This window comes from Arvicola amphibius, chromosome 14 (assembly GCF_903992535.2).
Source record: "Arvicola amphibius chromosome 14, mArvAmp1.2, whole genome shotgun sequence".
NCBI lineage: Eukaryota > Metazoa > Chordata > Mammalia > Rodentia > Cricetidae > Arvicola > Arvicola amphibius.
In genome coordinates, this window is record NC_052060.1 from 19,770,419 (window position 1) to 19,791,373 (window position 20,955).

The 20,955-nt window shown below is 47.3% G+C and overlaps 1 protein-coding gene across 3 annotated transcripts in view; it reads right to left on the minus strand.

The window, feature by feature from the left end:
* The window catches only part of Elapor1 (endosome-lysosome associated apoptosis and autophagy regulator 1), a 72,679-nt gene that overhangs the window by 21,349 nt on the left and 30,375 nt on the right, over nucleotides 1–20,955 (minus strand). For all 3 annotated transcript variants that reach the window (XR_005283166.1, XM_038311849.2, XM_038311850.2), the window contains exons 2-7: nucleotides 13,901–14,021; nucleotides 11,497–11,689; nucleotides 3,403–3,550; nucleotides 2,858–2,938; nucleotides 2,279–2,384; nucleotides 1,992–2,141 (exon numbers count right to left, since the gene is read on the minus strand). Coding sequence is in view for 2 of the 3 variants with exons in the window: in XM_038311849.2 (XP_038167777.1) it covers nucleotides 1,992–2,141; nucleotides 2,279–2,384; nucleotides 2,858–2,938; nucleotides 3,403–3,550; nucleotides 11,497–11,689; nucleotides 13,901–14,021 (799 nt within the window). In the remaining variant the exon portion in view is untranslated. The remainder of the gene's footprint in view (nucleotides 1–1,991; nucleotides 2,142–2,278; nucleotides 2,385–2,857; nucleotides 2,939–3,402; nucleotides 3,551–11,496; nucleotides 11,690–13,900; nucleotides 14,022–20,955) is intronic.

The following is a 20,955-nucleotide window of genomic DNA, read 5'->3' on the forward strand; positions in this document are numbered from 1 at the left end:
TGCAGTGCTCGGGAAGACCGGAGGAGTGGTGTATCATATTCCCCAGAGCTGGAATCACGGGCAGTTATGAGCTGCCCCACTTGGGTGTCCTGGGCTCTGGAAATCTAACTCAGGTCATATGCAGGAGCAGTACACACTTTGAACCATTGAGCCGTCTCTCTAGCCCCAGGTCCTGTGTTTTCAAATCAGGATGTTTTTGGAGGCTTCTCCCCCCACTTTCCTTTACAGCATTGAGATTTGTCTCAACAAAATAAAAGAAACAAGTGAAAAAGTCTGCCTTGTGTTCAGTGGATATCACTCAGATTGACCAAAGATCCCAACTTCTTTCTTCAACCTTTGTTGCCAAATGGTGATGACTGTGGCCTGATTTGATCACTCCACAAGGTAGGCATGTATTGAAATATCACACTGTACTACACACATACTGTTGATCCCAAAGACTCAAGGAGAAAGACCACCATCCCACCATCATGGCCAAACTACTTAAAACAAGCTTTTAAAAATTTGGGTAGGGATGGTGAGATGGCTCAGTGGTTAAGAGCACTGACTGCTCCTCCAGAGGACCCGGGTTCAATTCCCAGCACCCACATGGCAGCTCACAGCTGTCTGTAACTCCAGTTCCAGAGAATCTGACATTATACTAATAAGCATGAAATAAAGTTAAATAAAGTTTAAAAAAAAATTGGGTAAATGGGTTAAAAACCCAAGGCGGGTTTTAAGTCAGCATTGGACATGGGCAAGATAATGGTTATAGCTCAGGGGCAGGGGTTTTCAGATGGGGGATTTGGCAGGCAAATAGGCAGGGTTACAGAAGCAGACTATAACAAGGCAGTCATAATAACAGGTGGTCATAATAACCCTTTGATGAAAGGTATGCTTGCAAGGTGGTCTAATAACTTCTGAAACAAAGATGTGGTTGTCATTTCCTGGATGAGGCAGTACAGAACCATTGTAGTTAAGGTTATAGGTGGGACATAGCCTAATCTTTGAGAAACAGCAATTTAATCATGAACAGAAATGAACCTAGTTTGTCTTTATTATAAGATAACTTCCAAGTTCAAGATGGAAGCAGGCTGGTTCATTGATACATATGTAAATATGTAATTACTACTTACCATCAAAAATAAAAATTGAATAGCTTTTTTTATATAGCTATTAGGCATGGTGACATTTGCCTATAATCTCAATACTTGAGAGGTAAAAGCAGAGGGAGCAGAACTTCAAAGGCAAGCTGGGCCTGGTGGCACACACCTTTAATACCTGCACTCAGGAGGTAGATGCAGGTGGATCTCTTTGTGTTTGAGGTCAGCATGGTCTACAAAGTGAGTGCCAGGCAGCCAGTGCTACTGTCCCCCCAAAAAAAAGGAAAAGAAAAAAAGAAGGAAATTCAAAGCTAATCTCTGCTACATACTGAGGTTTGAGGTTAAAGCCAGTATGGGATAAACAGACCTTAGCTTTCATGTGGGATTCCCCTCTGTATTCTGTGATTACCATTAACAAATAAAGAAACTGCTTTGGACCTATAGCAGGGCAGAGCAGAGCTAGGTGGGGAAAACTAAACTGAATGCTGGGAGAAAGAAGGCAGAGTAGAGAGATGCCATGTAGCCACCAGAGGGGAAAGATGTGAGCTGCCAGGTGGAACCTTGCTGGTAGGCCATGACCCTCGTGGTAAAATATAAAATAATGGAAATGGGTTCGTTCTAGGTGTAAGAGCTAGTTTGCAATACACTTAAGCTATTGTCCAAACAGTATTGCAAATAATACAGCTTCTGTGTGATTATTTTGGAAGTCTGGGAGGCCAGGAAATGAGCAAGTGGCCTCCAACAACATATCTTAATACCCCTTTCCCTACCAAAGTAAGCAAGCAAACAACAAAAACCAACAAAGAATTATTGTCTTCAGTAATAGGCCAACAGGATGGGTATCTTGCTTTTCTTTGCATGTTCACTGGTACCCCTTCCTCTTCCGTATCCTGCTCCCCCAAACATCACCTGAGTATTTGTCAGGATCACATGGATGGCAAGAAGTTTCTCCTTTATTTGAGTAATAGTTGGCTGGACAAAGCTTGCAGAAAGAGGAGCCCTGTTTGGAGGCGTATGTGCCAGGCTTGCAGGGGAAACATTCCGAAGTGTAAGCCACCCCTGGGGAGAAGAATGGCATAGAAAATCAAGATTGAGCCAAGACACCAAGGCCCTGAGGACCAATGCCCACCCTCCCCTAGAAGCCAAGAGTCCAGGAAGCCAGCAGCAGACCCCAGATCCGAGCCTGTTCTTTGTACCTGTTATGGCAATGTTTCTCACAAGCACAGGCTTAGACACTTTGGACCACACTGAGAAAGCTGTGGTTCTCCAATAGAGGACATTATTGCCTCTGTTTAGCTCAACCTTAAAAAAAGACATAAGGTAGGTGTTAATTCGTCACAAAAATATGGGCACTACTAATTTACCTCACTGGTCCCTCGCTGAATAAGCAGAGCCTACTCTGACCCTTTCCTTCCTCTTCCTCAGCGTGGCCTCTTGAAGCTTTGTCTTTCTAACCCTCTTCCACGCTTCTCTGGTCCTCCACATATGATTCTTTGCAGCATATATATTACAACCATCTCTTATCGGACCAGAGGGGTTGACAGTAAGGGAGACTGACATTCGATCATTCTCTGGTTTTACAGAAAACTCAGCCCCAACGCTGGAAAGCTCTGGCTTCTGGGATGAAGCCACAGGAGAAAACTGGCCACCATATAGCCTAATCCATCAACCACGAGGAGAGGACTCCTCCCTCCATGGGCGCTGGAGTGGAAGCTCCCCTCTAGGGCCCTCGGCCCCTCCTCCGGGACCGTGGGGGCGGCTGGTGTGGTACTCACACTGTGGAATTCCCATCCTTTCTCCGTCGTTTTCATCCACCTGGAGTCATCAGCATTGGGCTGGCACTGATCATTCTGGACCTGAGGCAGAAGGGGTTTGGGATGAGAAGCTCAGCCTCCTGAGGAGATGAGGACCTCACTCTCTGCTTCCTGATGTTCTGCTACACCGTTCTCGTGGGAGAGGGGCTGCCAGTTCCCAAACTGAGAACAGATAAGTAAGCTTCACTCAACGATGTCTGAACATTGACCCCAGAGAAAGAATTTGCAGTTCAGTCACTTGCATGTCATAACAAGTCTGAACAGGATGGAGCATCTAGGGAATCCACAGGCTCTGTCCTCACCATCTGCATCCTTTGCTTTGTGCCTTTTCTCCTCAGCTCCCCAGGCCTCAGCCCATTTTGCTCACAGCTTTCTCTAGAGTGAAAACCAAAACACTTCCCCAACATGGCTATAATTGGGATTGATTCCTATACACGAATCTGAACCTCAGAGGTTCCTGACCTCTCTCTAAACCCTCTCCTCCCTCTCCCAGGCTATGTACTTACAAAAAACTCAAAGATGATGCTGGAGTCTGGGTAGTAGTATTCAAAGTTAACTGTGCCGGACTGCTTTAGGTTGACGGCATACATCAGAGTGGCAGTGCACTCGTCCGTGTTGGAAGCGATGTAGTCTCCTCGGGGAACCCACTTGGACCTGGGAAAGAACAGGGACCGAGAGTTATGCCAGCAGCACATCCCACATGGCTTTGTACCATGTGTTAGGTTCCATGTTCTCCTGTTAGGGATTCTGGAGATTTTCAGATTCAGGAGTCAAAAGCTGGAACTTGTACCTTGTGGTTGTTTGAATGAGCACGGTCCCCAGAGGCTCATATATTTGAATAGTTGGCCCTCAGTTAGTGGAGCTGTTCAGGAAGGATTAGGAGGTGTGGCTTTGTTGGAGGTGTGTCATGGGGGTGGGTTTTGAGGTTTCAAAAGCCCATGCCAGACTAGTCTCTCTTTCTCTCTCCTTCCCTCTCTATCCCTCTCTCTCTTTCTTGCCTGTGAATCAGGATAGAAGCTCTCAGCAACTGCTCCAGTGCCATGCCTGCGTCTCACCAGTTAAATGTCTTCTCTCTCTCTCTCTCTCTCTCTCTCTCTCTCTCCTCTCTCTCTCTCTCTCTCTCTCTCTCTCTCTTTCTCTCTGTTTTGTCTTTGTTTTTTGAGATAAAGTTTCCCTGTGTAACAGTCCTAGCTGTCCTGGAACTAGTTCTTGTAGACCAGGCTGGCCTCGAACACACAGAGATCCACCTGCCTCTGCCTCCTGAGTGCTGGATTAAAGGTGTGCACCACCACTTCCTGGCTCTAAATGTCTTCTCTTAAGAGTTCCTGTGGTCATGGTATCTCTTCACAGTAATAGAGCAGTGACTGATAAAGACCTGAACTCGCTCAGAGAACAGTAACAACAGCAGGCTCTCTGAGGCAGATCAAGGGCCCTAAGGCATAGCCAACAAGAGGAAGTCAGTGACTCTATCTGGGTGTGGCTCCATGCCTCACACAGCTGGACAGGAGGTGAGTGGCAGGTAAAGTCAGGCATGGGAAGCTTTACATCACCCAGCTATGAGCCGCATGTTTTATATTCATGATTTATGCTCATCAGTAACAGGAAGAACTGTTTTTCCATTTAATAGATGAGAAAACCAAGTACCTTGGCCAATACCACAAAGCCTTCAAGTGACGAGTTTAAGATTCCAGTTAAAAACTGGAATCCCAGCCGGGCGGTGGTGGCGCACGCCTTTGATCCCAGCACTCGGGAGGCAGAGGCAGGTGGATCTCTGTGAGTTCGAGGCCAGCCTGGTCTACAAGAGCTAGTTCCAGGACAGGCTCCAAAGCCACAGAGAAACCCTGTCTCGAAAAAAAAAAAAAAAAAAAAAAAAAAAAAAAAAAAAAAACCTGCTTAATCCCAAAGTAATCAAATCCATAAACAAACATATCCTCGAGACCTCAGATGCTCATCCAGGCTAATCCCACTTGTTTTTCCAGAAACATTCACTTCACAAGGCTACATGTGCACTGCTTTTCTCAGAAGGGCCTGGCAGGAAAACCAAAGGTGGACAGTCTTGCCATGTTTGTTCCGTTTGTTCCGGCTCACTCTGCCCACTGGCCCCCTTACCACATTATCTCTTGAGTAGCCTTTATTTTGTCTCTGGCCCTGCATCCAACAGTCTCTCTCCACACCGTGGATGGAGACGTCCAGAAGGAAAACAAGACTGAATCCTTTCAGTGCTCTGAACCCTGTGAGGATTCCCTGTTGTTCTTGCATTAGGGCATGCATTACTGGCTTACATTTATATGGCAGACTATGGAATTTCCTCTCAATTCCTAGGCCAAACTTTACCCCTGGGCTTTCCTCGAACAAGCTTCTTCCTCCTTCTCTTTGGTTAATCCTTCCTCCAGTCTTATAATAAACAAACAAGTAAACAATATGATAAATAATTAAATAAATGCCACTTAATGTTAAGAAATAAAAAAAAGAATAAAGAAAAAAAGAAGGAAAAGCTGAGAAGTGGTGGTTCATGCCTTTGATTCCAGCACTCGGGAGGCAGAGGCAGGCAGATCTTTGTTGAGTTTGAAGCCAGCCTGGTCTACAGAGCTAATTCCAGGACAACTAGGACTGTTACATAGAGAAACCTTGCTTCGAAAAACAAAAACAAAAACAAAGCAAAAAAAGGAAGTCATCCCTGTATCAAGCATAGCCATGTATACCCCTTTTTTTTTTAAATGTGTAGTCCAGGCTGGCCTCGAACTCGTGATCCTCCTGCCTTTGCCTCCTTCAGCAATCCTACCACAAAGCACCACCACAAACGGCAACCATGTACACCTTTAATCCCAGTACTTCAGAGGCAGAGGCAGGGGAGTCTCTGTGACTCCAAGGCCATTCTAGTCTACGTAGTGAGTTCCGGGTAAACCAGGGAGATACAGTGATATATGGTGTCCAAAAAAGAAGTCTTCCTTCAGTTTATCTGCTTGTGCAAGAACGCCCTGAGCTTGGTCTGTTTCCTTTCTATAATTCCATTTTACCTTAAAAATTTTTCATATATTATCAACCCCTTAGGAGCTATGTGTAGATAAAATAAGCACACATCTATCTACCGCATTGCTCAAGAACTCCAACACAGTATAGCTTTCGTGGTACCGGAAGGCACCATGCAGGCTGGCGGGGGAGAAAGTCAGAAGCGGTAGAGAAAGTCATGTGGATGTCCCATTTGGGGCTGCCACCCTGGCCAGAGCAGCTTCTTTCTGCAGTGGGCAAGGGTCTCACAGAGACTCACAGCCATTGCCCTGAGGGGAACGTCCACACTTTCTCTACCTAGACTCAGGGAACACTGTGGGAGAGGAGGAAAACAAACAAACAAACAAACACGAACCAGAGGATGGGGAGGGATGCTGTGAAAGTCTGTCTTTTGGACGTGGCATGCACGTTGGTGTTGAACTCAAAACTCGGAGTAGCTGTACTTGCCTGTTCAAAAACAATCCAGTCAGGCAGTGGTGGCACAGACCTTTAATCCCAGCACTCAGAAAGCAGAGGCAGGTGGGTCTCTGTGAGTTCAAAGCCAGCATCGTCTACAAGAGCTAGTTCCAGGACAGGCTCCAAAGCAGCACAGAGAAACTCTGTCTCAAAAAACCAAAAAAAAAAAAAAAAAAAACCCAAAACAAAAACCAACCAAACAAACAAAACCAAAAACCAAACAAACAAGTCAGTCAACACTCCAGCATGGATGGAGGAGGGTGAGGCAGAAGCTCTCCCCCTAGCTAAGGGGCTACGAGAGGGGGTAATTTTTCTTTACGGGTATAACATCCGGTAAGTCGCCTCTGATCCATAAATAACATCTCATGCCTACACACGCATACGGCTCTAGTGAACAAGGTTCCGAAGGGAAAGGGAGGGACTCAAGGGGTAGGCATGTTTCCTGAAGCTTTCTTGTGACCAGGTCCTCTTCTGGCCACACTTTATTTCTTCACTTCCCTGTCTTCCCGGCTGCCTGGTGGATTCTGAGAGGACAGAAGCCAACCTTGTCTTGCATGAAAAAGTCCCTCGGTCTCCTGGCACCAGGAACCTCAGGGGAGCAAACAAATAATGTGAGAAAAGGGTAAACTGAGGCAGCTCTGCTGCTTCTGTTTTGCCTGAGTCTAGCCCAAGGCTCCCAGCTGCCTAACAATGGACTTTAGGAGAATTTTAAGTCAGTGCGCAGGGTCTGCCTGTGCCTGCCCAAGCCATATAGCCTTACAAACTCAACAGTTAGTTTTTGTTTGTTTGTTTGTTTGTTTCATTGGTTTGTTTTGCTTTGTTTTTTGAGGCAGGATTTCTCTGTGTAGCCTTGACTGCCCTGGAACTCACTCTATAGACCAGGCCGGCCTTGAACTCACAGAGATCTGCCTGCCTCTGCCTCCTGAGTGCTGGGATTAAAGATGTGTGCCATGACTACCCAGTACAGTCGGTATTATTATCAAAATGGAAAGGAACCAAATTCTTCCAAAATGACCCAGCTAACTTAACAGTGTTGATTCTCTTGCCGAAAGAGACGTTTAATACTGATGTACTCCATGGTATCAGCTATAAATAACTCTCGAGGTTTGATGAATAATTAAAAGGAAGCCCTAAGTGGGTTTATCTGCAAAATGCATCACAGTTCTGGTGTTTGATAGTGTTGCCCCTGGTGAACTTTATATTCAATAACAATATGTTTGGTTGGTTTCTAGTGTCAGAGGCATCGCTCTAGGCTCTTCTCCTTGACCCCTTGATCAGTGCTGGGGATCTGAGATTGGATCCAAGGCCTTGAATGTGCTGGAGTGTGCACTACCACTGAGTTACACATTCTAAGCCTTCCTTTTCTTCCTAAAATTATTTTAGATGGATTTATTCTTGTTTTATGTGTATGGGTGTTTTGCCTGCATGTACCACATGCATGCCTGGTGCCCACAGAGATCAGAGAGGGCACTGGATTCCCTAGAACTAGAATTACAGATGGTTGTGAGCCACCATGTGGGCACTGAGGATCTAATCCAGTCTTCTGGAAGAGCAGTCAGTGCACTTAAGTACTGAGCCGGTATCTCTCCAGCCCACCGTTGTTTTATTAACACAAAGATTCGCGATGTAGCCCAGGCCTGGAGCTCTCTGTCCTCCTATCCCGATGCCCCAAGTGCGGAGTTCAGAGGTATATGCCAGAAGACCTGGTGTCTTAGTTAGGGTTTCCATTGCTGTGAAGAGACACCATGACCACGGCAACTCTTGTAAAGGAAAACATCTAACTTGAGCTGGTTTAGAGTTTCAGAGGTTTAGTTCTTTCTCAGTGTGGCAAGAAGTATGTCCACACGGTGCTGGGGAAGTTCTATATCCTGATTCGCAAGCAGCAGAGGAGGCTGCATCCCATACTGGGCATAGCTGGAGCATAGGAGACTTCAAAGCCCACTCCACAGTGACATACTCCCTCCAACTAGGCCACCTCCTAATAGTGCCACTCCCTATGGGCCACACAACCAAACACATGAGTCTATTGGGGTCATTCTTATTCAAACCAACACACCTGGGCTACAACTTTTGCATATATATATTAAAATCTTATTTAATCACTATTACATTCTTTAAGAATCGCCCTATTAGCTGGGCATGGTGGTGTAGGCCTTTAATCCCAGAACTTGAGAGGCAGAGGCAGGCGAATCTCTGAGTTCAAGGCCAGCCTGAACTACAGCGTGAGTTCCAGGACAGCCAGGGTGACACAGAGAAAACTTGTCTTGAAAAACACCACTAACAACAACAAGGACAGTATTATTTTTACCACCACCATTTGTTTTTGAGACAGTCTCACTGTGTATCCCTGGTCTGCCGGGCACTACTGTGGAAACCAGTCAGTCCTTGAACTCACAGAGGTCCACCTGCCTCTGCCTCTTGAGTCCTGTGATTAAAGGTGTGCACCACCACACTGGGATTTACCATCATTTTTAAGAAGAGGAAACTGAGTATAAGATTAGACTAGCCATAGGCCAGTCATCTGTGATCTGCCTGTGATTTTACTGTTTACTGTTTTTTGAAGTAGACGTCTATTTTTTTTTTCATTCTTGTTCACGGTTCCAGTACTTGGCCCGCTGCTCTTTCCCAGCCGCTCACACCCAACAACATACCCCACGCTGTGCTGATGGATGCGTCTACATACATATTAGCACACTGCGTGTGCAGTGCCCATGGAAGCCAGAAGACGGCACTGGTTCACTGGGTTACAGACAGTTGTGGGTGCTAAGAACCGAACCCAGGTCCTTTGCAAGAACAGCAAGTGCTCCTAACCACTGAGCCACCTCTTCAGCTCCAAGTCTTAATGAGGTCAGGTTGATCCTCGGGCATGTCTGTGGGGGTGATTGTTTATTAATGTAGAAGGACCAGATCGTTGTGAGCAGCACTGCTCCTTAGGCGGTGGGCCCTGCGCTGTGTAAGAGAGCCAAAAGTTAGCAAAGCGTGAGCAAGCATGCGTTTGTTTCTTGCTGGTCTTGGCTGTGAAAGCGGCATGACTAGCTGTTTCAAGTTCGTATCACCTTGCTTCTCCGTGACAGACAGTAGCCTGGAGCTGGGAGTAGAAATAAACACGTCTCCCCCGACCAAGTTGCCTTCTTTCGGGGCATTTTTAACACAACAACAGAATTGAACTAGATTAAACACTTCCTCTTTTTACTCTGATTCCCTCTAGGGACCTCAGTGTCTGATGGCAGACTGTTTCCCATGCCCTGGTCTGGGACCCACACCCAGGATCCATGGATGACTCTTAAAACCTTGGGGATCCTGACAGACAAGGAGACTGCACAGTTTGTCCTCTTCTCCATGGTTATTTCTGTGTCACTTTCGTGAGAAAATGATGTGTTAGATGCTGGAGACACGGCTGGTGCTCTCCTGCTTAGGGCTTCTATTCTGTTCCTAGTTGAGGGAACAGAAACTTAGCTAATACGATAAATCACATAGGAAAAACTGTGCTAAGCATGGTAACAAGAATGACAAGGTGCCAGGACAGGCTCCAAAGCTACAGAGAAACCCTGTCTTGAAAAACAAAACAAAACAACAACAACAAAATGACAAGGTGACACCAGAGTCTGTTTTAGGAGGCTCCTAGTGAAGGGGTGGTTTCTTTGAGGACATGACTTTTACTCTGAGACATAAGAACCAAGTAAGACAGCCAGGGACAGGCCTGTGGAAGGGCTCCTCTAAGGTTTCAGGAGGAAAGCATCCAACCAGCTGGTGTAGCTGTGGCATGGCAGCAGCAGGGGAGATGTTTGGGAGATGCAGGCAAAACGGGCAGAGAACAGAGGAGAACAGCAGCCTCCTCGGGCTGTGGGAAAGGACTGGATCTCATCCCAAGAGCAATGGGTGGCTTCAACCCAGCGTTCTGAGCAAGAAAGCGTTGTGTTTAGATGAGTATTCATCCTTCTGGCTGCTGGGTGGAGTCACAACCATGGCCTGGAGGAGGGAGGCAGAAAGGGGAAGCAGAAGAGCAGCTGGGAGGTTGTGATTTGAAGGCGGCAGTGTGGAGTGGCAGAAACTTGGGACTGCGTCTGCGGTTAGTCCCGCCAGTTTCGAGCTAGGAACAAGATGGAATGCTCAACCTCAGTGGGCCTCCAGCTTTTCACTGCAGAATGGAGGTCACAACGCCAGTTTCCCTAGGCTCCGGAGTAGGTTCAAGAAAAACCTTCTACGTAGGACATCCAGTGTAGGGCTGCGTCCCTAAAAGACACATCTGGAATACATATTCAGCTGTCTAGCCCCTGACTCCCGTGGGGAGGGGGCACTGAGCTTTTCAATGATTGGCAAAGGTCTCCTTCTGAGCTGGTGATTCCTAGCTACTGGGATGTGGCAGGTGAAATGAGACTGGCCACGACAGACTCAAATCATTGAATCCTTGGTCCCTAGTTGGTGGAACTCTTTGGGAAGGATTGGGCAGTGTGGCCTTGTTGGAAGAGGTTTCAAAAGCCCACGAGAGGGCCAGTCTCGTGCTTGTGGATTAGATGTAAGATCTCAGCTACAGCTCCGGGGCCACGGTTTCCTGCCTGCTGCGCAGACTCACCCTCCGAAACTATAAGCCAGCTCCCAATCAAAGGCTTTCTTTTATAAGTTGCCTTGGTCATGGTGTCTCTTCACAGCAATGGAACAGTAACTAAGACATGGGGTCTCAAGGGTGTTAGAGGATCTCATTCATGAGCCCTCCAAATCCACAACATGTCGTACACAGCCAGTTTTAGACGTTTGGCACCAAAGCCAGCAAGACAACCAATGCTTTGTACATTGTGTTCTAATCCAGTTAATGAAGTTTATTTACTGACTCAAGATTCCACAGAGGAAATCCAATTGGGTTTTGTTTTAAACCTGCTGGTCCATTATACACTTGTTCCTCATCCACCTGCCTCTAGTTCTTTAGGTGTTTTTCTCTCACAGATGTCTGCTAGTCAGTGGTAAGCTTAGGTTAGAATGGGTCAAAGGAGCAGTCACACCCATGAGTTCCCCCCTCCCGCGCCCACTCCCAGGGAGTGTGGTGTCCTCCCACCTGCCTCAGGAGCAGCACACAACATTGCCCAGGATGCCCTGCAGCCCCTTCCCCAGGAGACTTGGGTGCTGGCTCCCAGACTCACGAAGTGCAGTTCTCCGTGGACTCTGTGATGCTGTCATCGACTTCCAGGTTGGCCGAGAGGCTGGCAAAGCCATGAGGCAATTCATCCCACTCATCAAACCGGATGCCAGTGCCGAGGGAGTAGCGGCCCTCTGCGCAGGGCTTGCAGGACTGGTCCTTCATATCCAAAAACTCTCCGGCATTGCAAGAGAAAGCTGGAAAGTAGGGCAGGGACAAGGGAGGGGTGCTGAGGTCACTGTGGTCTCTGGAGGAGGGATGGGGCTGGAGGCAAGATAGAGCCAGGACCACTGAAACCTAGGGCTAAGGGACATCTTGTGTGATGGTATTTATACGGAAAGACCACAAGAGTAAAGTCATAGAGACATAAGGCAGATTTGTGGTTACCACGGAGACTGAGGAGAGACTGTTGCTAAGAACTTTCTTTTCAGTCTCTAAATGCCCCAAAATGTGAGTGGTTAAGAGTTGCAGGGAACAGTTGGGTGGTGGTGGTGCACGCCTTTAATCCCAGCACTTGAGAGGCAGAGGTAGGTGGATCTCTGAGTTCTAAGACAGTCAGAGAAATCCTATCTCAAAAAAAAAGAAAGAAAGAAAGAAAGAAAGAAAGAAAGAAAGAAAGAAAGAAAGAAAGAAAAGAAAACAAAAACAAGGGTTGCTGCAAAGATTCTAGCGGCCCTGAAATTTGCCAGATAAAGGGTGGGATTTATGGTCAGAAAGAGGAGGTATTGTTGTAAGTTCAAGATCAGCCTTGTCTACATAGCAAGTTCTAGGCCAGCCAAGGCTACTCAGAGGGCCTTTCTCAATTAAGAAAAATAAAACAACCTAGCCAAGTAGTTGTGTCTCAATAAAGCCTATATTTTAAAAAAAGAAAAAAGTATTTTAAAGTCAGGCAAGGTGGTGACTCACCAGCAATCCTACCACTTGGGAAGGGAAGGTAGGAGTTCAAGGTCAGCCTCATTTATATGAGACCCGTGGAAAGAAAGAAGAAAGGGAGGAAAGGAGGAAGGAAGGAAGGGAGGAAGGGAGAGAAGAAGGGAGAGAGGGAGGGAGAGAGGGAGGGAGAGAGGGAAGGAGAGAGAGAGGGAGGGAGGGAGAGAGGGAAGAAGGGAGGAAGGGAGGGAAGAAGAGAGAAAGGGAGGGAAGAAGGGAGGAAGGGAGAGAGGGAGGGAGGGAAGAAAGAAGGAAGGGAGGAAGGGAGGGAGAGAGGGAGGGAGAGAGGGAGGGAGAGGGGGAGAGAGGAATGGAGGAGGGAGGGAGAGAGGGAGGGAGGGAAGAACGGAGGAAGGGAGGGAGGGAGGAAAGGAGGAAGGAAGGGAGGAAGGAAGGGAGAGAGGGAGGGAGAGAGGGAGGGAGAGAGGGAGGGAGGGAAGAACGGAGGAAGGGAGGAGGGAGGGAGAGAGGGAGGGAGGGAAGAACGGAGGAAGGGAGGGAGGGGGGAGAGGAGGAGGGAGGGGAGGAAGGAAGGGGGAGAGGGAGGGAGGGAAGAAGGGAGGAAGGGAGGAGGAAGGAAGGAAGAACGAGAGACTGGGCTAAACTGAGGTGGGAACTGAATGTCCTTAATCTCCTTTGCAACTTTTTCAATGACCTCTCATCTCTAGTTCCTGAAATTTATTGTTATGTCCTTTGCATTCCTAGAAGAACAGGATATAGGGGATAGAGAGCTGTAAGGACTGGGTCAGAGCTGCAGTCACCGCCCTTCTGGTCACACTGCAAGGTTCTCGCTCCCTGAAGTGATGCCCAGTGCAATAAATAAGTAAATAAATAAATAAATAAATAGTATCTGCACAAGCTCGTTTCTTCGGCTTTCTTTTCAAAAACAAAAGCAAATTGCAATATTCCCTAAAGACTGCTGAGGCTGGTAGGCGCAGATCAGAGAGAAATGCACAGACAGGTAGAAAAGAAAAATGAAGGGTGTGTGTGTGTGTGAGTGTGTGTGTGCGCGCGCGCTTGTACGCACACACTGAGTGCCAGGCATCTAGCAATGTTTATATTGTACTCATTGGATCTAAATTAAAAAAATAAAAGCAAATTCAGATACTCAGGTTGAATCTATTAAATAACATTTCTTTCTTTTTGTTCTTTTGTTTTGTGGTTTTTTTGTATGGTTTTGTTTTTAGGTTTTTTTTTTTTTTTTGAGACATGGTCTCTCTATATAGTCCTGGCTGTCCTGGAGCTCACTATGTAGACCAGGCTGGCCTCTAACTCACAGAGATCCGCCTGCCTCTGCCTCCTAAGAGCTGGGCTTAAAGGCCTTTGCCACCATACCTGGCTAAATAAAATTTCTGCACCACGTTCCAGAAGGGTTGGTGGTGAACGAAAGATCTGGCATCTGTCCCATCAAGAACAGCCTGGCATGGAAGGCTAAGGGCTAAGGATAGGGGAGACCCTGGGACAAGAAGGCTGCTTACAGCACTCAGTTCCCTTGACCGGGTCGGGGAGGCTGGTGCACAGGCCCGGGGTGTGTGGCACGGCGACCCTCCACCTGGAACCCGTGCTGTCGCAGGCGGTGTATTCATAGTGGTACTCTGACTGCAAGGGAGACAGGAGCAGGAAGAAGGTCCATTATCAGTGGTTAGTCATTGACAGTTTCCTTCCCACTGTGGATGCTACCAACACCCTTCATTACTGTAACGGCCCAAGGATCCTGGCAAGGAGCAAGTCATCATGGTACCCAAAGATTAAAAAGCCCCTAGGAGAACTACAATAATTTGCATCATTTCCCCCCCCACCTGGCTGTGGTTTAGTCCCTTAGAAGTACATTTGTATGTGATTCTCTTTGCTGTTGTGTATATGTGATGTCCTGCAGAGGGGAGGGATGGCGTAACTAAAGAACAGACTAAGGCTGGCCATGTAACCCAGCTGGGGGAGTGCTTGTATAGCATGCTCAAAGCCCTTAGTTTGATGGTTACAAGTTCAAGGTCAGCCCTGGCTATGCCAGACTGTCCAAAAACAAAACAGACAACAACAAACTGCTAAAAATTGGCGTTTTTCTTGCCCGGACAGAAGAATTTAAGAACAAGAACATTCTAAATGGAGAGGCTGGCCCACCAAACAAACAAACAAACAAACAAAAAACAAAGCAATGGTCACACAAAGCTTTATTTCTAGCTCTCCTTCTGCTCGAAAGATCAAAAGGAGTCTGAAAACTCCCATTGCATAAATATCATCTTTAGCCCAGCAGGTGATGTGCTGATGTCTCTCTCTCTCTCTCTCTCTCTCTCTCTCTCTCTCTCTCTCTCTCTCTCTCTCTCACACACACACACACATACAGACACAGACACACATGCACACACAACGCATACACATGCACACACACAGACATACACATGCACACACACATACACACACACATACGCACCCCTGTCCACACTTTCCCGCACCAGGGCACTTGCTGTCCAGCTGCTTTCCCTGAAGTGGAACCCGGAAACAGTGGCACGGCCCACAAACCAAGCATGTAGTCCAACAACAAGAAGCACTTGAGCGAGGAGACACTCAGCGCTCGGCTCTGGCCCTTCAAGCCTTCCTTTGAACCACAGAACTGATTGCTTTCGTTCTGAGAAGTATTTCACCACGGTCCTGGTTGCTTTTGTTCTGCCAAGTATTTCATGGTCTGGGCTTACAATTGGTTGTTACTGTATCTACAAGCAAAGCGGAATGAATGTCCCCCTTACAGCCACACTGAAGCATGATTCGACAGCGTGCAAGGAGCTGGGGCCGACCATGAGACAGGCTGAAGTCTGCTAATCCAGCCTATCAGAGCTTTACTTTGGTAAAACGCACACTGTGCTATTTATCCTAAGATATGTGACTTTCCCACTTAGCATCTATAAAATCCAAGGTTGAGATGGCGAGGCAGCACTGTGTCGTATCTTAACTGTCTCAGAAGCAGCAGTAGCTCAGGGTTGCTGGAATGAATATGGTGAACTCAGTTCTTCCAATCCCGGGACTCCAGAAACTTAGCAAGAAGAAAGAACGATTGTAGCCCACGTCTTCCTTTTCCTCCTTTGTAAATATTTCCCAAATACATTTTGTCAGCCCAGCACACACATCCAAGCTGGACCAACATCACTTGGGTAGTAACTTGAACTCCACACTTCTGGAAGAAGATGCAGAACAGAAGGTCAGCAAATTCGTAACCTTAGTGCTTGTTTTCTTTGTTTGGGGTAGGGTCTCACACTGCCCAGGTTGGGTTTGGAACTATGTGTGTGTGGAGTTTATTTTTGTCTGTATGAGAGCTCTGCTTGTCTGTCTGTTCACCGTGCACATGCCTCATACCCACAGAGTCCAGAAGAAGGCATCAAGGTCTTCTGGAATCAGCCTTACAGATGGATGTGAGGCTGAGAATTGAACCTGGGTCCTCCGACAGAGCAGCAAGTGCTCTTAACTGCTCAACCATCTCTCCCACCCTGAACTTTCTTTTTAAAAATTACACTGATTTGTTGTGTGCATATTTGTGTGGGTGGCTGTGTGCGTGTGTGTGCGAGAGGGTGCATGTGCTATGGGGTACATGTGGAGGCCAGAGGACAGCTTGAAAAACTCAAGTTCTATTCTTCCCCCATGTGGGTCTGTCTTAGTTAGGATTGCAATTAGTGTCGTAAAACACTGTGACCCAAGCAACTTGGGGAGGAAAGGGTTTGTTTGGATTACACTTCCACATCGCTGTTCATCAGTGAAGAAGTCAAGATAGGAACTCAAACATGGCAAGAACCTGGAGGCAGGAGCTGATGCTCACACCCTGGAGGAGCGCTGCTTACTGGCTTGCTCACCATGGTTTGGTCAGCTTGATTTCTTATAGAATCCAGGACCACCAGCCCAGGGTGGCACCACCCACCATGGGCTCAGCCCTCCCCCTCAGTCACTAATCAAGAAAATGTCCTACAGGCTTGCCTACAACCTGATCTTATGGAGGCATTTTCCTAATTGAGGTTCCCTCCTCTCATAGGACTTTAGCTTGTGCCAAGGTGACACGAAACTACTCAGCACAGGGTCCCGGGGATCCAACTCAGGTTGTCGGGCTCGGCAGCAGGTGCCCCCTGGTGGTCCTACCCTTGGATTCTTTGCATAGCCAAGGATATCCATGAATTTCCAGATCCCGTTGCCTTCACCTCTCAGATGTAGAGATTTACAGATGTGCACCTCACCTGTCTTCTGGAGCTTAATTTTATACCAGAATGTATGGCTTTGGATTTAAATGTCAGTTTCACCAAGGAGAGAAAGCCCGTCAGGACAGTGAGGTTTTTGTGCCCAAGGTTACAATCTCTCTGGGCCTCCTTTTCTTCATGGCTTTAGCTGTTTCCTTGTTTCAGAGATAAATATCCTGTCGTTGGGGGGTAAATAGGCCAGCTAAACATAACGAGATTTCAGTTCTAAAAAGGATACTTTCAAAGGGTCTTGTTGCAAGAACAAGGGTTAAGGGAAACCCACAGTATACACATTCAATAGAGATTTGGCAGCGAGGCAGAAGGGATTCTATCTGTGAACCCGTTGGCCCTGGCCGTTTGTGTAGCTGTCACAGTTCCCATCTCATTTGAGCTTCACAGCTCCCTAGGAGGCAGACAGAGCAGACTCTGTTTTCTTCATTGTCAAGTTGACTGTCCAGGGGATGAAATGTCTAGCTTGTCCAAGGTCACAAAACCTGTAAGTCACAACCTGAGCTGGAACTCAAGACCGTCCCAGAAGGAATCCTCTCCCACTTTTATAGGTCTGACAAAACATAAACTCACACTGGGCCAAATTTCACAGCCAAGCCTAAAAGTTAAATATGATGCTATCAGTCATCCACAGAAGCCAAGCTAGGTTCGTCTCTGAGGCCCGAGAGCTGGTGTTAAAGCAGCTCATCTACTCAAACAGATCATTTTAATTCATTCTAATTGCGTTTGAGGCACATGGGGCCAAATCCATCCCTTTGCACCGGCTTTCATTTGCTCTCTCCAGGTGCTAAGAGGCTAAGAGATTTTCTGGGAGAATGGCAGTTCTGAGTCTCCAAAAACTTCCTTTTTAATATGTGTTAATTTTTTTTCATGCCACTCGGGGAGAGTTACAGCGTCCAGAGTCGGCAGCTCTGCGGCAGCTTTGCAGACTGAACTGCGCTTTAAGATCACAAGGTGAAAGAGGAGCTTAGGCGGAGCTAGAGCAGGGAGTACCTGGTGTGTGTCCTCCATTCTGCGCAGTGTCCTGTGGGTACGTTAGCTCCCCGTGGTGTTAGTGACTTTTCTCATTGTTTTGGCCAAACAGCCCACGAGAAGCAACTTAAGGGAGCAGGGGCTGATTTGGGTTTGCGTTCCGAGGTTATGTAGTCCACTTGGACGGGGAAGATGCGGCAATAGGGAAGTGAGAAGGCTTTTTCCCATTTCAGTGGGCCAGAAAGTGGAGGAAAGAGAATGCCACCCCTTGTCTGGGTTGGTTTCTTCTTTCCCTTATTCGGTCAATGACCCCAGCCTACGGGCTGATGATGTCACATTCCGTGTGGGTATTCCCTTCCTCTCATCCTCTCTAGATGTTTCTTCACAGACATGCCATTCAACAGTGTGCCTCACTAATGTCCTGGGCATTTCTTTTTAGATTTTTAGGTTTTTTTTTTTTTTTTTTTTTTTTTTTTGGTTTTTCGAGACAGGGTTTCTCTGTGGCTTTGGAGCCTGTCCTGGAACTAGCTCTGTAGACCAGGCTGGTCTCGAACTCACAGAGATCCGCCTGCCTCTGCCTCCCGAGTGCTGGGATTAAAGGCGTGCGCCACCATCGCCCGGCCTTTTTAGATTTTTAAAATATTATGTGCATAACTGTTTTGTCTTCTTGCATGTCTGCACCACATCCAAGCCTGTGCCCAAAGAAGTGAGACAAAGACCTCAGTTCCCCTGGGACTACAGTTCATGTGGGTGCTGGGAATCGAACCCAGGACCCCTGGGAGAGCAACAAGAACTATTTTTTCTTTTTGGTTTTTCAAGACAGGGTTTCTCTGTAGCTTTGGAGCCTGTCCTGGAACTAGCTCTTGTAGACCAGGCTGGCCTCGGACTCACAGAGATCCGCCTGCCTCCCGAGTGCTGGGATTAAAGGCGTGCGCCACCACCGCCCGGCTCAACAGAGCTCTTAACTGCTGAACCGTCCCTCCAACTCCACGTCCTAGGCCTTCCTTAATTCCATCAGTTTGGCACGATTCACGACCGAACCAACGATATCTCAATGACCTAGTCATCTGCTTTTGAAAGTATACAGTCAGCAGACTTCACAGATTAACACAGGACACACACACAGTAATCTGCCCAGCACACAACGTCTTCTTGCTTCCACACACAGGTGTGACACATGTCTAAACTTCAGTGTCAGGCACGACAGGGATTGGTTATTCCCTGTTCTTTGAGAATTAATGAAAGCATTTAGAAACGAGGGTGGGGACCTCTAATCAATCCATGCCTCATCCCCCTCCACTCCCCATCCCCCTCCACCCAGCCAAGTAATGCTCCTGGACCCTCAAAAAAGAAGAGAGGAGACCCTTCAAGCCGGAGTTCATGGTGCCTAATGCTGGGCTGTCTGTTGGTTGTACTGATCTTCAGCTTTAGAATTTAGTCACATGACATCTTTAGGCCTTGCTGTCCAGGTATCAGATGCACTGACAGAAGAAAACATTGGCAGGTCAGGATGGTATTTGGACGGGAATCTGTCCTCCGTGAGCTAGAGATGCCACTCAGTTGGTAACAGTTTTTGTTCTGAAAGAGTCCCAGTTTCCACATCTCTGTGATATGTGCTGATGAGACAAGGTGGGGAGGAGACAGATCATAAAAGGCATGCAAAGAACAAAGACACGAAACTGCCATTGCACACTCTTGTTTGCCCCCGTTTTCCCAGCAGTGACAAGCAGGCCCCCAGAGACACTTAGCTTTGCTGCTAGAAATGACACCTGCAGTCGCAGACTAGAGGGGACAGATGGCCGGCGGAAACACCGAAGGGACAAGACTAGGTGACCCAGTGGCAGTGCCGCATTCTATCCCAGCCTTCTTCCAGCCAGGGCATTCCTCCGGCCGCGCTGCCAAGGGTGCTGCTTCCAGATGGCCTGGTTTGGCAGCTGAATCAAAAGCAGGCGGGGGCGTCTAGGGAGACGACTTAATCAGCCCAGTCTTTGGAGCTCAAGCATGAGTTTAGTCCCAACAACCCGCATCATCCAGGCATGGTGGCTTCTGCCCATCATCCCAGAACTGGGGAGCTGGAGTACAAGGGTCCCTGGGTTTTCTGACTCCTCATCTAGATGAGTCAGCGAGCTCCAGGTTTCCTGAGAGACCCTTCTCAAAAAAATGAGGTTTAGACAAACCAAGGAAGACACGCCAATGTCAGTCTTTGCCCTCATATATGCACAGACCTGTACATATGCACTTGTACACACATGTGCACAGATGGTAGACAGACAGAAAGACAGATAGGTAAGTAGATAGAATGGAATGAAAATTTAAGAAAATAGATCTGCTATAAGCCCATCAAGGAAAGGATAACTCATCCTGCACCCAATTTTACAGCATTCCTTTATTTATGGACCCTTAGGCCAAGGCTGACTTTCGATTGGTCACAGCAAGAGAACTCACCCTGCTGAAGACCCAGAAGTAGGTCATCTGTCAACGGGCCAAGTCCCCCACAAATGTGCGCTGTCTGCGGGGTGGAAGTTGGCCTGAGAGAATTAGTTTTAATATTTCGCTCTATCTCTTTTCAGATTTTTCTGTGTATGCGTGGCTGTGTGGGATAGCTGGGGAGGTGGTGGTGGGGCTTGAACTCAGAAGTCTTGCATATGTTCCACTCAGGAGCTGCATTTCCCGTCTTCTGTGTGAAGTTTCTAAAACAAAGTGAAGGGCTGGGGCGTGGCTCCGTGGCGGAGCATATGCTGAGCCTGTCCAGACCTGGGCTTGTCCCTAGGATCAAGAACAGGTACAAAGAAAAGGTCGCGCACTATGCCAGTTTGGGTTGCGACTCTTTCGTTGGCTTTCAGGTCGTTTAGAATGCCTTCCCGTGCCTTTAATGATTGTGCCACGGCTTCTTTAACTGTTCTTCTATTGTTGGATACTGGGTTTCATTCCGGTTTTCTTTATTTTATATTGAACTCCAATGATGTTTCCTGTGTCTCTCATGTTGTTTTCTTTGGGTAGATTCCCAGGAGTGGAACAATCAGGTTCAAGACAATGGGCTTCTTTAAGACTGCAGTTCAAGAAAAGAAACATACAGGAGAGAACAAACATCCCCGGACTTTAAAAGTTTGTTGTTGTTGTTTATTGTTTTGTGAGACGGTGTCTTATGTAGCCCAGGCTAGCCTTAAACTTGTGCTGTAGCTGAAGCTGTGAAAATTAAGATTCACACTTATGTCTTTATAATTGTTTTTGAAACAAGGTCTTGCTATGTAGCCTAGGCTGGCATTAAACTCATCGAATGCCTACCTCCTGCTTCCTAGAGATAGAAGTATGGATGTATGCCACCATGCCAGGCTTTTAAA